General features: G+C 43.7%; 1 protein-coding gene across 2 annotated transcripts in view; it reads right to left on the reverse strand.

The window, feature by feature from the left end:
* Positions 1 to 9,757, reverse strand: part of CRYL1 (crystallin lambda 1) — a 131,651-nt gene extending 121,894 nt beyond the window's left edge. For both annotated transcript variants that reach the window (XM_049647348.1, XM_049647347.1), the window contains exon 1: positions 9,626 to 9,757. In XM_049647348.1, the coding sequence (XP_049503305.1) occupies positions 9,626 to 9,666 (41 nt within the window). In that variant the 5' untranslated portion in view covers positions 9,667 to 9,757. The remainder of the gene's footprint in view (positions 1 to 9,625) is intronic.
* Positions 9,758 to 15,447: the final 5,690 nt, after the last annotated feature.

Here is a 15,447-nt window from a genome sequence, read left to right on the forward strand (position 1 = left end):
TGTTGGAGAAGTGAACACAGTACGCCAAAGATGGCCTATGGGGCAAAAACAGACTCTGGTCTCTAGCTTAGAGACCCCTCCTCCGGGTTCTTCTTCCTTTGTTTGCTGCCTGCGTGAAAACCCCCACAGATATGGAAGCTGATGACTATAGATTACCCTCCCCACTTGCATTCAGTGTTAAATAAAACTCCAATCCACCAAGATCTCCGAGTGACGCTTGGTTTTTCCACTGGCATTCCAGCCTGGTTCCATAACAAACAGAACAATCAAAAAGAATGAAATCTTGCCATTTGCAACTATGTGGATGGAACCAGAGAATATTATGCTAAGCGAAATCAGTCAGAGAAAGACAAGTATCATATGACTTCACTCATGTGAGGAATTTAAGCTACAAAACAGATGAACGTAAGGGAAGGGAAGCAAAATATTATAAAAACAGGACGGGGGACAAAACATAAGAGACTCTTAAATATAGAGAACAAACAGAGGATTGCTGGAGGGCTTGTGGGAGGGGAGATGGGCTAAATGGGTAAGGGGCATTAAGGAATTTGCTCCTGAAATCATTGTTGCACTATATGCTAACTAACTTGGATGTAAATTTAAAAAATAAATAATTTTTTTTAAATCCACTCTTGGAGTGCCTGGGTGGCTCAGTCGGTTAAGCATCTGACTTCGGCTCAGGTCATGATCTCACGGCTTGTGAGTTTGAGCCCTGTGTTGGGCTCTGTGCTGACAGCTCAGAGCCTGGAGCCTGCTTCGGATTCTGTGTCTCCTTCCTTCTCTCTCTCTGCCCCTACCCCACTTATGCTGTGTCTCTCTCTGTCTCTCAAAAATAAATAAACATTAAAAAAAAATTTTTTTAAATAATCCACTCTTAAAGGGCCCACAGACCCTGGGGCCTAGCGCAAAAGCAACAATTTGAAAGGCACCTAGCATATGCAAAGGAGACTCACTTGTTAATCTTTTCTTTTTTGAGCTTCTTTATTCATTTTGGGAGAGATGGGGAGTGTGAGCAGGGGAGAAGGGCAGAGAGAGAGAAGAGAGACAGAATACCAAGCAGGCTCCACACTACCAGCACAGAGCCCTAGGCAGGGCTCAATCCCATGAACCACAAGATCATGACCTGAGCCAAAATCAAGAGTTGGACACTCAACCAACTGAGCCCCGAGGTGCCCCTCACTTGTTAATCTTAAAGCATCTGAGGAGAGGCAGGAACTTGTTGGGACTCTCTCGGGAGATGGAAGCGCTTGTGGGTGCCATTTTTGTGTTCTCCTTCTGCCTTGTTGGTGCCAGCTTTAGCAAGCACCAGTTTTATACACCCCCAGCCTACTATCTTAGGTGGGAGTGCCCCATCCCCACCTCTACAAAATACTGGCTTGGCCTGCCCTGCCACGGCCAACAGGCACCCACAGCCCACACAGGAGGCCTGCCTGGCTCTGGTGGCCAGAGGGGATTGTGTTTCTGGGCCCCACAGGTCCGAAACAATCAGACACTCCCTGGCAGGCCATCAACCCCGGGCACTGCACAACAGAAGGCAGAAACACACTCCCAGTCTTCATGTGACAAGGCCTGTTTTCGTGTTCTGAAGCTTCAGTCTAAAAGGCAGGCTTTAGGCTTGCCACATAATCAGAGGCCAAAGCAGTGCCCCCTGGGAACATGGGCAGTGAGACACCATATTAGTGCTCTACCTTGACCCAGCCACTGTTTGCTGATACTGCCCAGAAAGGAGTTTACACACCTGTCTAAAGCCACGATTTTTGCAACTATTGCCCAGGGGTCACCTCCAGATCACCTGGTCTGGAAGTCATCAGGGTTTACAATTATATATATAAGACTATATATTTTTATGCACCTTAGAAGCTGTTGCTTGAGGATCTGGCTTACAATCAGCCTAAAACGAGGCACTGTCGGAGATCCCTCCTTTTGAAACACTGACAGGTCTTGGCATACTCTCAACAACTGCAACCTATGGAGAACAAAGCAGGGTGCTTTCACAAAGTTCCGATAAACAACAAGCTAGAGCAAGGCTGAACTATAAGGTTCATCTCCAACACAAGGCCAACTTTTCAAGACTGGGAGAAGTAGCTGTTTCACAGAATACAAAGAAACAAATACACAAAATCAAGCAATATAAGAAGACAGAGAAATACGTTCCAAATGAAAGCATGTGACACCACCTCAGAAAAGACCTTAATGAAATAAAGATAACTAATCTACCTGATAATGAGTTCAAAGTAGTGGTCATAAAGATATACACTGAACTCAGGAGAATGGATGAACATAGTGAAAACTTCAACAAAGAGGCAGAAAACATAAAAAAGTTCCAAAGAGAAGTCACAGAATTGAAGAACATAATAGATAAACTGAAAAATACCCTAGAGGGGTTCAACAGCAGACTAGATGAAGCAGAAGAAATGATCAGCAACCTGGAAGACAAGGCAGTGGAACTCTCCCGTTCAGCGCAACAAAAAGAAAAAATTTCAAAAAGCAAAGATAGCTGTTGATCTATGGGACAATATCAAGTGGAATAATATCCACATTATAACAGTCCCAAAAGGAGAAAAGAGAGATCAATGGGTAGAAAACTTATCTGAAGAAATAATGGCTGAAAACTTCCTAGACTGGGGAAGGAAACAGACAGCCAGCTCCAAGAAGCAAAACATATTCCAAATAACATAAACCCAAAGACAGGGGCACCCAGGGCTCAGTTGGCTCAGGTTACAATCTCACCACTCGTGAGTTCAGAGCCCCACACTGGGCTCTGTGCTGACAGCTCAGAGCTGGAGCCTACTTCAGATTCTGTGCTTCCCTCTCTCTCTGCCCCTCCCTTGGTCACACTCTGTCTGTCTCTCTCTCTCTCTCAAAAATAAATACACATTAAAAAAAATTTATAAAAAAGATGAACCCAAAGACACCACACCAAGATACATTATAATTAAGATGTCAAAAATTAAAGACAGAGACTATTAAAAGCACAAGAAGAAAACAACTTGTTAGATACACAGGAAACCCCATAAGATTATGACCTTATTTTTCAGCACAACGTTTGCAGGCCAGAAGGGAGTGGCAAGGTATATTCAAAATACTGAAAGGAAAAAAACAAAATTCCAACCAAGAATACTCTACCTGGCAAGGTTATGATTCAGAATTGAAGGAGAGGGGTGCCTGGATGGCTCAGTTGGTCAAGCATCCAACTCTTGATTTCAGCTCAAGTTATGATTTCACAGTTTGTGAGATCAAGCCCTGAGTTGATTCTCTCTCTCCCCCTCTCTCTGCCCCTTCCCCCTCAAATAAACTTGGAAGAAAGAAAGAAAGAAAGAAAGAAAGAAAGAAAGAAAAGAATTTTCCAGATAAACAAAAACTAACCAAGTTCATCACCACTAAACCAGCCTTACAAGAAATGTTCAAGGGACTTCTTAAAGCTGAATAGAAAAGGGTCTACCAAGTAACAAGAAAACATAGGAAAGTAAAGATCTCACTGGTAAATGCAAGTATATTGTAAACACAGTAGATTAACTGCTTATAAAACTAATATGAAGAGTAAAACACAAAAGTGGTACAATTAACTTTTAATAATTATTAAGAAATAAATAAAATAAAAAGATGTAAAATATGACATCAAAAACAGAACGTGTGAGGGGGTAAAAACGTACAGTTTCTAGAATGAATTCAAATATAAGACTCTATAAACTTAAAGTATACTGTTATATAGAGAGTTGTTACATGAACCTCAAAGTAACCACAGGCAAAAATCTACACCAGACACACAAAGACAATGAGAAAGGAATCTAAACAAAACACTAAGGAAAATCACTCAACTACAAGGGAAGAGAGTAAGAGAAGAAGAAAAGAACAGAAAGGAAGTAAAAAAACAGCCATAAAACAACTGACAAATGGCCATAAGCTCATACCTATCAATAATTACTTTAAATGTAAATGGACTAAATTCTCCAATCAAAAGAGTGGCTGAACAGATAAAAAATAAGGTCTATATGTTGTCTACAACAGACTCACTTCAGATATGAGGACACACACAGACTGAAAGTGAAGGGATGAAAAAGAAAAGATATTCTATGCAAATGGAAACCAAAGCTGCATAGCTATACTTGTATCAGACAAAAGAGACTTCAAAGTGTACAAGAATAAATTTAACCAAGGGGGGTAAAAGACCTGTACACTTTAAGACATAAAACTTTAACACACTGATGAAAGAAATTAAAGGTATAAATGAATGTAAACATATTCCATGCTCATGGATTGAAAGAATTAACATTGTTAAAATATCCATACTGGGGCGCCTGGGCGGCTCAGTCAGTTAAGCATCTGACTTCACTCAGGTCATGATATCACAGCTTATTGGTTCGAGCCCCACGTCAGGCTCTGTGCTGACAGCTCAAAGCCTAGAGCCTGCTTCGGATTCTATGTCTCCCTCTCTCTCTCTGCCCCTACCCCACTCATGCTCTGTCTCTCTCAAAAATAAACACAAATAAATAAATAAATAAATAAATAAATGTCCATACTACCCAAATGCAATCCTATCGAAATCCTAATGGCATTTATCACAGAACTATAACAAATAATTCAAAATAAGTCAAAAAAAGCTCAAAGGATCTTGAGAAAGAAGAACAAAGCTGAAGGTATCATGCCCTGGTTTCAACCTATACTACAAAAGTATAGTAATTGAAACGCTACGGTATTAGTGTAAAAACGGACAAACAGATCAGCAGAACAGAATAGAGTCCATAAATAAACCTACACATATCTGGTCAGTTAATTTTGACAAAGGAAACAAGAATATACAATTGGGAAAGGATAGCCTCTTCAACAGATAGTACTGGGAAAAATGGACAGTCATGCAAAAGAATGAAAATGGACCACTATCTTATACATGCACAAAAAATATCTCAAAAGTCAAAATGAATTAAAGACTTGAACTTAAGACCTGAAACTATAAAACTCCTAGAAGAAAACATAGGTGGTAAGCTCCCTGACACATGTCTTAGCAATATTTTTTTGATCTGGCACCAAAGGCAAGGGAAACAAAAGCAAAAATAAACAAATGGAGGGGCGCCTGCGTGGCTCAGTCAGTTAAGCGTCTGACTTCAGCTCAGGTCATAATCCCACCCTTGGTGAGTTGAGCCCCTTAGGGAGCCCCACACTGAGCTCTGAGTCTGGCTCTGGGCTGATGCCTCGGAGCCTGGAGCCTGCTTCGGATTCTGTGTCTCCCTCTCTCTCTGCCCCTCCCCTGCTGGCGCTCTGTCCTGCTCTCTCAAAACTAAACATTAAAAAAAAAAAAAAAGAAGAGTTTGAAAAAAGAAGGGGGGGGGGGCCTCGGGGGCTCAGTCAGTTAAATGTCTGACTTCAGCTCAGGTCATGATCTCACAGTTCGTGGGTTCGAGCCCCACATCCAGCTCTGTGCTGACAGCTTAGAGCCTGGAGCCTGTTTCGGATTCTGTGTCTCCCTCTCTCTGCTCCTCCCCTGCTCATGCTCTGTCTCTCTCTCTCCTTCAAAAATAAATAAAAACATTAAAAAAAATTTTTTTAAATAAACAAATAGGACCACAGAAAACTAAAAAGCATCTGCATAGCAAAGGAAACCATCAAGAAAATGAAAAGGTGAGGGGCGCCTGGGTGGCGCAGTCGGTTAAGCGTCCGACTTCAGCCAGGTCACGATCTCGCGGTCTGTGAGTTCGAGCCCCGCGTCAGGCTCTGGGCTGATGGCTCGGAGCCTGGAGCCTGTTTCCGATTCTGTGTCTCCCTCTCTCTCTGCCCCTCCCCCGTTCATGCTCTGTCTCTCTCTGTCCCAAAAAAAAAAAAAAAAAAATTGAAAAAAAAAAAATTAAAAAAAAAAAAAAAAAAAAAGAAAATGAAAAGGTGAATGCGAGAAGACCTTTGCAAATGACATATCCAATAAGGGGTTAATATCCAAAACATATAAGGAACTACAACTCAATAACAAAAAACAACCCAGAGGATCTAAATATATTTTTTCCCAAAGAAAACATACAAATGGCCAACAGACATGTGAGAAGAAGTTCAATATCACAATCAGGGAAATGCAAATTAAAACCACGGTGAGGTAACACCTCAAACCTGTCAGAATGGCTAAACTCAAAAACTCAGGAAACATCAAGTGTTGGCGAGGGTGTGAAGGGAACCTGTGTGCACTGCTAATGAGACTGTAAACTGGTACAGCCATTATGGAAAACTGTATCGAGACTACTCAAAAAATTAAAAATAGAAATACCATACAATCCAGCAGTTTCATTTTTGGTTATTTACCAGAGAATACAAAAACACTAATTTGAAAGGATATATGCACCCCTACGTTCATTGAAGCACTACTTACAACAGCCAAGATATGAAAACAACCTAAGTGTTCACCTATGAATGAATGGATAGACATGGTGTATAAACACACACACACACACACACACACACACACACACACAGACGATGGAATACTACTCAGCTTTAAAAAGGAATATCTTATGGGGTGTCTGGGTGGCTCAGTCAGTTAAGCATCCAACTTTGGCTCAGGTCATGATCTCGTGGTTTGTGGGTTCGAGCCCCACATCAGGCTCTGTGCTGACAGCTCGGAGCCTGGAGCCTGCCTCAGATTCTGTGTCTCCCTCTCCCTCTCCCCCACTCGCACTCTGTCTCCCTCTCAAAAATAAATAAACATTTAAAAAAAAAAAGGAATATCTTGTCATTTGTGACAACATGGATGGATCTTAAAGGCATTATAGTAAGTGAAAGAAGTCAGACAAAGACAAATACCATATGATTGCACTGTTATGTAGAATCTGAAAAACAAACTAAACTCAACTGATCCAAACTCATAGATACAGAAAACAGACTGGTGGTTACCAGAGGGGAAGGGGTTCCAACGGGAAAAATTGGGGAAGGGGTTCAATTGTATGGTGATGAATGATAACTAGATTCGTGGTGGTGATCACTCTGTAGTGTATACAAATATCAAATTATAATGTTGTACACCTGAATTCCATATAAGGTTATATACCAATTTTACTTCAATTAAAAAAAAAAAAACAGGAAAAAAAACCCAACATCTTAGCATCCTAGCAAGCCCTTCAGGCTTTTTTTCAGTAAAAAAAAAAAAAAAAAAAAAAAAAATGCAATCTCTGTTATAAAAGCTCAAACATCTGTCTACTAGGACCAGGCATGATGGATATACAGCTGGCGATGATACAGTTTCCACCCAAAGAGGAAGCAGAACTTTTCCTGAAGCAGATGGGCCCCTGCACTCAGTCCTGAAGAACTGTGCTCAGTAAAGAGGCACAGGAGGCACCAGGGACATTTCTCCCCCAGATTGGTTCCTATTTGAACAAGCTCAGGGCCTAACATGTGGGTAAACACAATGCAGTATGTATACGGATACAGAATTCACATTTCAGTTATTTAGAAACACCGTATTACGTAGAGGTAAGTTCCTCTGCAGGCTTCTAGGGCTAACATACTGGTGGAGAACACCAGTCAAATGTGTTCAGGACTCCCACTTTTACCCCATTTTTTAAAGCTGCCATTACCATATTTCCCTTCTGTATGTTCCCACAGCCCTAGATACAAGAGGCTTTTTTTTTTTTTTTTCTCTTTCTTAATTCTTCAAAAGCACACTCCTGTTGGGTCAAGCCCACCATTCTGAAGGGACCCGCCCCGGATGCTTGCAGGAAAAAGCCATGAGGATGAGTGGCCTTTAGGAAAAAAAAAAAAAATGAATGGAAAAGAATTAAATAGGGACTATATTTCTAGCAGCGACTTTCAACGAGTCTGGTACTTACTAGGAAAAGATGGAAAAACAATGGTCCAACATGTCCCTGAAATTGAAATACGGACACTTTTGTCTGTCGAAATCCAAGAATGAAACTCAACCAGGTTTTAGCGAATTCACTTACATTCCCAGCCCCATTTGGTAAATAAACAGATGTTCCTCGGAATCACCCAGGGGGCTGGGAAAGAGAGGAAAAGAGGAGGGGGCGAGGAAGGGGGAGGAAGGGGGAGGAGCGGTGAGGAGGGGAGACAGGGAGGGAACAGAGAGGAATGAAGGGGAGGGGAGCAGCACTACTCTAGAAGCAGAGATGGGTGTGTTTTGAGGTGCTGACGGTGTAGGGACAGACAGGAAGGGCTTCCTACCCTGTGCTAATTCCTGTGGTCATTAAAGTTTGCCAATTCTATTTAATTCCTTGTCAAACTCCCTCAAGGAAAGCAGAAATAAACGGACTCGCCAATCCCTGCTCCTTCTTGAGAGACTGTGCTCCCTCACCCAAGAACCAGAGCCAGGTCGGAGCACCATCAATTCCAAGCTTCACTTAGCATTTATTAGGCGCCAGCAGAACCCCACTCCAAAGCATGCTGTGAGAGACACAAAACTCTAGCCCTTGACCCTGGACAACTGAAACGCAAAGCAAGCATGGTCACTGTATCCAGTACAGAGGACACTTTGAAAATATATTTTTATATTCCCTCACGGGGCAGCCACACATTCGCGTGCCTGTAAAGGCCAAAGGCTCAGTGAATTCCACAGCTGTGAGCAAAAGGAAGCTGGCAAAAAGCATCCTGATTCCTTCTTCCAATTGGTTCTAAAGGGAAAAACCCTGACACTGCAATTGTCGCTGAGGGGAGGGTCAGGTATGCCAACACCTCGGCTGCAAAAACAGACACAAAGTCACCCCTAAAAAGGTGCTTCTAGTTATAAACAGCAAGTATTACCAGGCCTACAGATTGCTATGATACCCTATCAAAGCAAAGGTACACAAAAATGCTTCTTTTTTTTTTTTTTTTTTTTTTAATGAAAATAGCAGGAGTTTAAAAGAGCGGCTGGGGCACAAACAAAAATTTGCATAGAATTTAGGCTGTTAAACTGACACACCCTAGAAAAGTCTTTGGCCTCCAGGGTTCCTCGGCGGCGCTTTCCCCACGAATCAGCAATCAGGAATGAATTGCCCCGTGTATTCACCAAACACCTGCTGCCGCCCAGAGACACCCCTGGGGACAAAAACATGCACATTCCTACGCCCTGCAGGCAGCCCTGTCCACAGGTGTGCTAATGGACCTCTTTGCTGGGGCAGTCCCATGTCTGTCACTTAACTGCGACCAGGGGCAAACTGCTTAATGTCCATTTTCTCATCCGTAAAATGGGAAGTTAAGAATACAGTCCTGCAGAATCTTTCCCAGACTTCCATTTCGTCCATATCTAACGCCCAGCACGTCTATTTGTATTAGCTGGGAGGCCTGGCATCATCCAACTAATCCCACAAACCGCATTTCCACCGCAGCCTGCGCCGTCAGCTTCCCGAACCTTGCTCGCACATCAGCCCGAAGTGAAACAAAATAGCACTCTACAGGGCGCTTCAACCTGCAAAGCCACGCCGCTACCGGGCGACTCTCCCCGCCCGGTCGCTTGCGTGGAGGGCTGCAAGGACGCACTGCGCCCTCGAGGGCTGGAGGCCGGCGTTCCACCACGCCGCTTCCAGCTCTGGAAGGTGACGGCGACCTGGGCGCCCAAGCCGCGGCGACGACGGGCGGGCCCCATGCTCGGGCGCACCGCGGGGTCCGGGTCTCCCCCAGCGCCGTGGCAAGTGGGCGGCGGGTCGGGGCCGTTTACCTGCCAACGATCACCACCACGCCTGCCGCTGGCGACGCCATGGCCCGACGCCCGGGTGGCCCGGGAGCCGCACCGCAAGTGCGAAGAGCAGTGGGCTACGGGGCTCCCGGACACCGCGCGCGGCGCCAGATCCCCGCGCCGGGCGGGGCGTGACCCGCGCCCATTGGCTGGGCGCTCGAGTCGGGGGCGGGCACGCGGGTCCCGATAGGCTGCGGGAGGGCCGGGAGGCGGGCCCGCCGCCTCGGCCCCCATTGGGTGCGCGTGGCAGGCGGAACCTCCACCCGGACACCCAGGCGCCGACCCCGTGCTAAGGGGCGCGGGCGGGGCAGGTCCGCAGGAGGACCGGCCGGAGGGCAACGCCGGAGGGAAAGCGCGAAGACCCGACCCTAAGGACTGCAGTAATTCATTTTCCCATACTTTAGTTTCCAAATGCGCACCCCAAAATCAGTGTACGTAGAAGGGGACACTTCCGTGCTGGCGCAAGGCTTGACCGCTAAAGGACCCCAAAGAAACTGCTAGAATTTCTTGTCTGAAAATATCAGCACCTCTTCAATACATACCAGCTCAGGCGTTTATAATGAGAGTGGTTATTGCTGAGTTCACGCTCATGATTCGTTTCTAGAAAGATCCTCGCTGCCTTTCTCCACAGATGAGAATTGAGACCCAGGAGCCTCGGGAAAGCGGAAAAGGAAAGCTCCAAATGTATTAATAATCTGTGAACCTGGAAGCCGTGTTTAATTCCACTGCACTGTGCTAAGGGGACTGTCAGGAGTGGGGCCGGGTTGAACTGTATTTCCTCCTTCAAGAGGCAGAGTCTGTTTGTGCATGACAGGAAGGAGATGTCCCAGTGCCTGACACCCGGCTCTTTTCGGATCCCAGGGACAAGCAGACCAAGAGGGTGGATCATCATACGTGGCCAGACAGTTCGTGTCCACACAGCGCAAGCTGAAGGGGAATACCAGCCATCCAGTTCAAGATGATTAGAAAGCGGAAAACGTGTGCAACGCGGACGACCAACGGAGCTCCTCCTTTGTTTTCCCCACTCAGAGCGCGGAAGGAGGAATGTCACAGGGAGAAGTAGGCTTTAAAGAATAATTTCACAAACCGTCAATGGACATTTGAAACAGGTGCGCAACTCAAGTTAACACAAGAAAGATAACTCACCTTTTACGGATCCATTGTCTAAAATTACAAAGATTGATAAGATACCCATGTTGGCAGTGACGTGTTTCCGACATACAACTCTTTAATACACAACCGAGGGCGGGCTTATACGGACACAGCCTTTCTGGATAGAAATGCTGCCGGGAGAGCAGCCAGCCATGAGCCCTGAGCATTGCTGCACTTCCTTACTGACCAGAATAGACTGTAAGACGTCTCCATCTCCTGATGCTAAGTGCTTTCTGCAGCTGCGCACACAGGCAGCTAGTAGGCCAAGGCTCCCGCGGAGTGAGTACCCTGTAACTGCTCATCTCTGGGCTGGAAGGGGACTGGCTTGTGTGCTGCTTACCTCGGTGTTGGCCCTGTGCCGAAAAAGTGCTGGTCCCTCGGCCCTTTGCAGATGCTGGGGTCATCTGGCCCTCCCCGTGACCCTGTTGGAAATGGGGCTCCAAGCACTGGTGCTACCATGCTGACGCTCTGGCTACTGCTTTTGCGGTGGGTAGTAAGGTCTTGTATGTCTCATCCGTGAGTCTTGTGTCTTGGGCAGCTTCCACAAAAGTGCGGCAAGCTGACTTGTTAGTTTGCAATACGGTGACAATCTCAGACCCCTCCCGGTTCTAGACGCGCCAGAATTTAAAAGGTATGTACTTTGGCTTAGCAAATTCCAGTCTAGATGTATGTTACACAGAAATACAAGTGAAGGGGTGCCTGGGTGGCTCGGTTGATTAAGAGTACGACTCCTGGTTTCGGCTCAGGTCATAGTCTCACGGTTCGTGGTGTTGAGCCCCGAGTCAGCCTCTGTGCTGACGGTGTGGAACCTGGAGCCTGCTTTGCATTCTGTGTCTCTCTCTCTGCCTCTCTCTCTCAAAAATAAATAAACATGAAAAAAAATCTTTTTAATAAAAAAAATATACCAGTAGACACAAAGACAAAATTATTTATTTCAGCATAGAAATAGAATTTAAAAATATGGAAATATTATATTCTTAAAATAATGTTAAAATAGATATTAAAAACATGATGACTATCAAAGAGACAGTTTTAAAGATTATGGTACAGAGGGCTTCTACTTCTGGCTGAGACGGAGCAGCAGAAACCAGACTTAAGCTCCTGCCTTAAATAAACAGAAGGAAACCCCCACACACACCACTGCTGCCAAAATCCAGGGAGAATGTTCTAAGACATTAGACAAGAGGGAGTCTTGGTTTGTGATCCCAGAGTCCATAAATGTACACAGTCTGCTGACTTTCAATAAAGGTACAAAGGCAATTGGTTGGCAAAGGATAGTCTTTTTGACACATGGAGCTGGAACAAGTGGATGAGGTAGTGACAATAATAGCCCCTCGCCATATACACAACAACTAACTCCAAATACATCACAGCCCTACATGCAAAACCTAAAACTACAAAACAGCTAAGAGGAAACATAGGAGAGAACGTTGTGACCTTGAGTTAGAGATTTCTGGATATGCCACAAAAAGTGTTAACAGGCAAAAGAAAAAGTTGATAAATTAGACTTCATCAAAATTAAGACTTTCTGCTTTTTCCAAACAGTATCAAGAGAATGAAAAGACAAGCCACAAACTGGGGGGAAATATTTTCAAATTAGGCATCTGTTACAGGCCTCACGTAAAAAATATATAAAGAGTTCTCCAACTCAATAATCATTTTTTTTAAGTTTAAAAAGAGACAAAACTCAAACCAATTCAAAAACCATAAGGCAAAAGACTTATGGATAGACATCTCTCCAAAGAAGATATACAAATGGCCAAAAAGTACATGAAAAGATGCTTGATATCAATAATCACAAAACCACATTGAGATACCACGTCACACCCAATCAGGATGACTATTGAAAGAGAGAAAGAAAGAAAGAAAGAGAAAGAGAGAGAGAGAGAGAAAGAAAGAAAGAAAGAGAAAGAAAAAGGAAGAAAGAAAGAAAGAAAGAAAGAAAGAAAGAAAGAAAGAAAGAAAGAGAAGGGGGTGCCTGGGTGGCTCAGTAGGTTAAGTCCGACTTCAGCTCAGGTCACGATCTCATGGTGCATGAGTTCAAGCTCTGCATCAGGCTCTCTGCTATCAGCACAGAGCCTGCTTCAGATCCTCTGTCCCCCCCTCTCTCTATGCCCCTCCCCCACTCCTCTCTCTCCCTCTCTCTCTCTCTCTCTCTCTCAAAAAAAACTAAAAAAAAAAAAAACAAGTGTTGGTGGGGATGTGGAGAAATTAGAATCCATATGCATTGCTGGTGGGAATGTAAACTGGTGCAACCACTGAAGAAAACAGCATGGCACTTCCTCAAAAGTTAAAAAACAGAATTTCATATGATCCAGAAATCCTACTTCTAGGTATATACACAGAAGAATTGAAAGTAGGTATTAAACAGATATTTGTATGGCTATGAGCTCACAGCATCGTTATTCACAGTAGCCAAAATGTGGAAGCAATCTAAGTGCCCGTCAATAGATGAATAGGTGAGCAAAATATAGCATACACGTGCAATGGAATATCATTCAGCCTTAAAAAGGAAGGAAATTCTGAGACACACTACAACATGGATGAACTTTGAAGATTTTACGCTAAGAGAACTAAGTCACAAAGAAGAAATATTTTATGATTCCACATATATGAGGTAACTAGAGTTGTCAAATTCATAGAGACAAAATAAAATTTTGGTTTCCAGGAGCTTCCTGGAGGGGGGAAGTGAGGAGCTGTTGTTTAATGGGGATGATCTCAGTTTGAGAAGATGAAAAAGTTCTGGAGATGGATGGAGGTGATGGTTGTACAACGATGGGAATATAGTTGATGTTACAGAACGGGACACTTTAAAATGGTATGATACATTTTATGTTATGTATATTTTAGCACAATACATTTTTTTAAGTTTTTAAACTTTTTTGTTGTTTGATGGAATAGTTTCAATTGTGCAAAATGAAGAGTTCTGGAGAGTGGATGCACAACAACATAAATGTACTTAACACTACTGAATATGCACTTTATTTTTTTTAATGTTTATTTATTTTTGAGACAGCACAAGGCGGGGGAGGGGCAGAAAGAGGGAGACAGAGGATCCAAAGCAGGCTCTCTGCTGACAGCAGCGAGCCTGATGTGAGGCTCAAACTCACAAACTGTGAGATTGTGACCTGAGCCAAAGTCACTCAACCAACCGAGCCACCCAGGTGTCCTTGAATGTACACTTTAAAAATGGTTAAAGTGAGGGGTGCCTGGGTGGCTCAGTAGGTTAAGCGTCCTACTTTAGCTCAGGTCATGATCTCTCAGTCTGTGAGTTCGAGCCCCGCGTCAGGCCCTGTGCTGACAGTTCCGAACCTGGAGCCTACCTTGGATTCTGTGTCTCCCTCTCTCTCTGCCCCTCCCCTGCTCATGCTCTGTCTCTCTCACTATCAAAAATGAATAAATATTTTTTTGAAAAATTTTTTAGGGGCGCCTGGTTGAGGCTCAGTCAGTTGAGCGGCCAACTTCGGCTCAGGTCATGATCTCGTGGTCCGTGAGTTCGAGCCCCGCGTCGGGCTCTGTGCTGACAGCTCGGAGCCTGGAGCCTGTTTCGGATTCTGTGTCTCCCTCTCTCTGACCCTCCCCCGTTCATGCTCTGTCTCTCTCTGTCTCAAAAATAAATAAACGTTAAAAAAAATTAAAAAAAATTTTTTTTAATGGTTAAAGTGAGAGGCTCCTGGATGGCTCAGTAGGTTAAGCATCTGACCTCGGCTTAGGTCATGATCTCACAGCTCCTGGGTTTGAGCCCCAAGCCCGTCTCTGTGCTGACAGCTCAGAGCCTGAAGCTGCTTTAGATTCTGTGTCTTCCTCTCTCTCTGTCCCTTCCATATTTGCACTTCTCTCTCTCTCTCAAAAATAAACAAACGTTTTTTAAAAATAGTTAAAGTGATAAGTTTTATGTTGTGTATACTTTATCACAGCTTTTTTAAATGGCCTAAAGATTTAAAAAGACATTTCATGAAAGAAGATGTATGGCTGGCAAATAAGCACATGACAAGATGCAAATATCACTAGTCATTAGGGAAGTGCTCATCAAAACTGTAGTGAGGAACCAACACATACTTAATAGAATGGCTAAAATTAAAATAGATAGATAGATAAGGAAACTGACAACTCCAGGTGCTGGTGAAGATATGGACAACTGAGACTCTCATATATTTGCCAGTGGGAATGCAAAACGGTACAACCCATTTAGAAAAAGTTTGACAGCGTCCTATAAACTTAAACATATGCATAGCATACATAAATTCTTATGTAGAATTTCTGCCAGTTTCCACAAAGTGCCAGAATTCCTATTCTGAGGTATTTACCCAAATGAAATGAATACTCAGTTCACATGAAAACCTATAGGCAAACACGTGTGTCTGCTTTGTTCAAATCCGCAAACCGTAAATAACTGCAAATAACCCAACTGTAAATAACCTTTCAACTGGTAAATAGAAAAATGATCTGTGATACATCCATACAATGGACAATAAAAGGAACAAACTCAGCAATAAAAAGGAATGACTATTAATGTCCACAATATAGATAAATCCAAATAAAGTATGCTAAACAACAGAAGCCAGACTCAAAAGACTGTATGCTGTGTACTTCTATTTATTTGAAATTCTGGAAATGGCAAACCGATTGGGATAGAGAATAGATCCGTGATT

The sequence above is a fragment of the Panthera uncia genome, assembly GCF_023721935.1.
Source record: "Panthera uncia isolate 11264 chromosome A1 unlocalized genomic scaffold, Puncia_PCG_1.0 HiC_scaffold_16, whole genome shotgun sequence".
Classification (NCBI taxonomy): domain Eukaryota; kingdom Metazoa; phylum Chordata; class Mammalia; order Carnivora; family Felidae; genus Panthera; species Panthera uncia.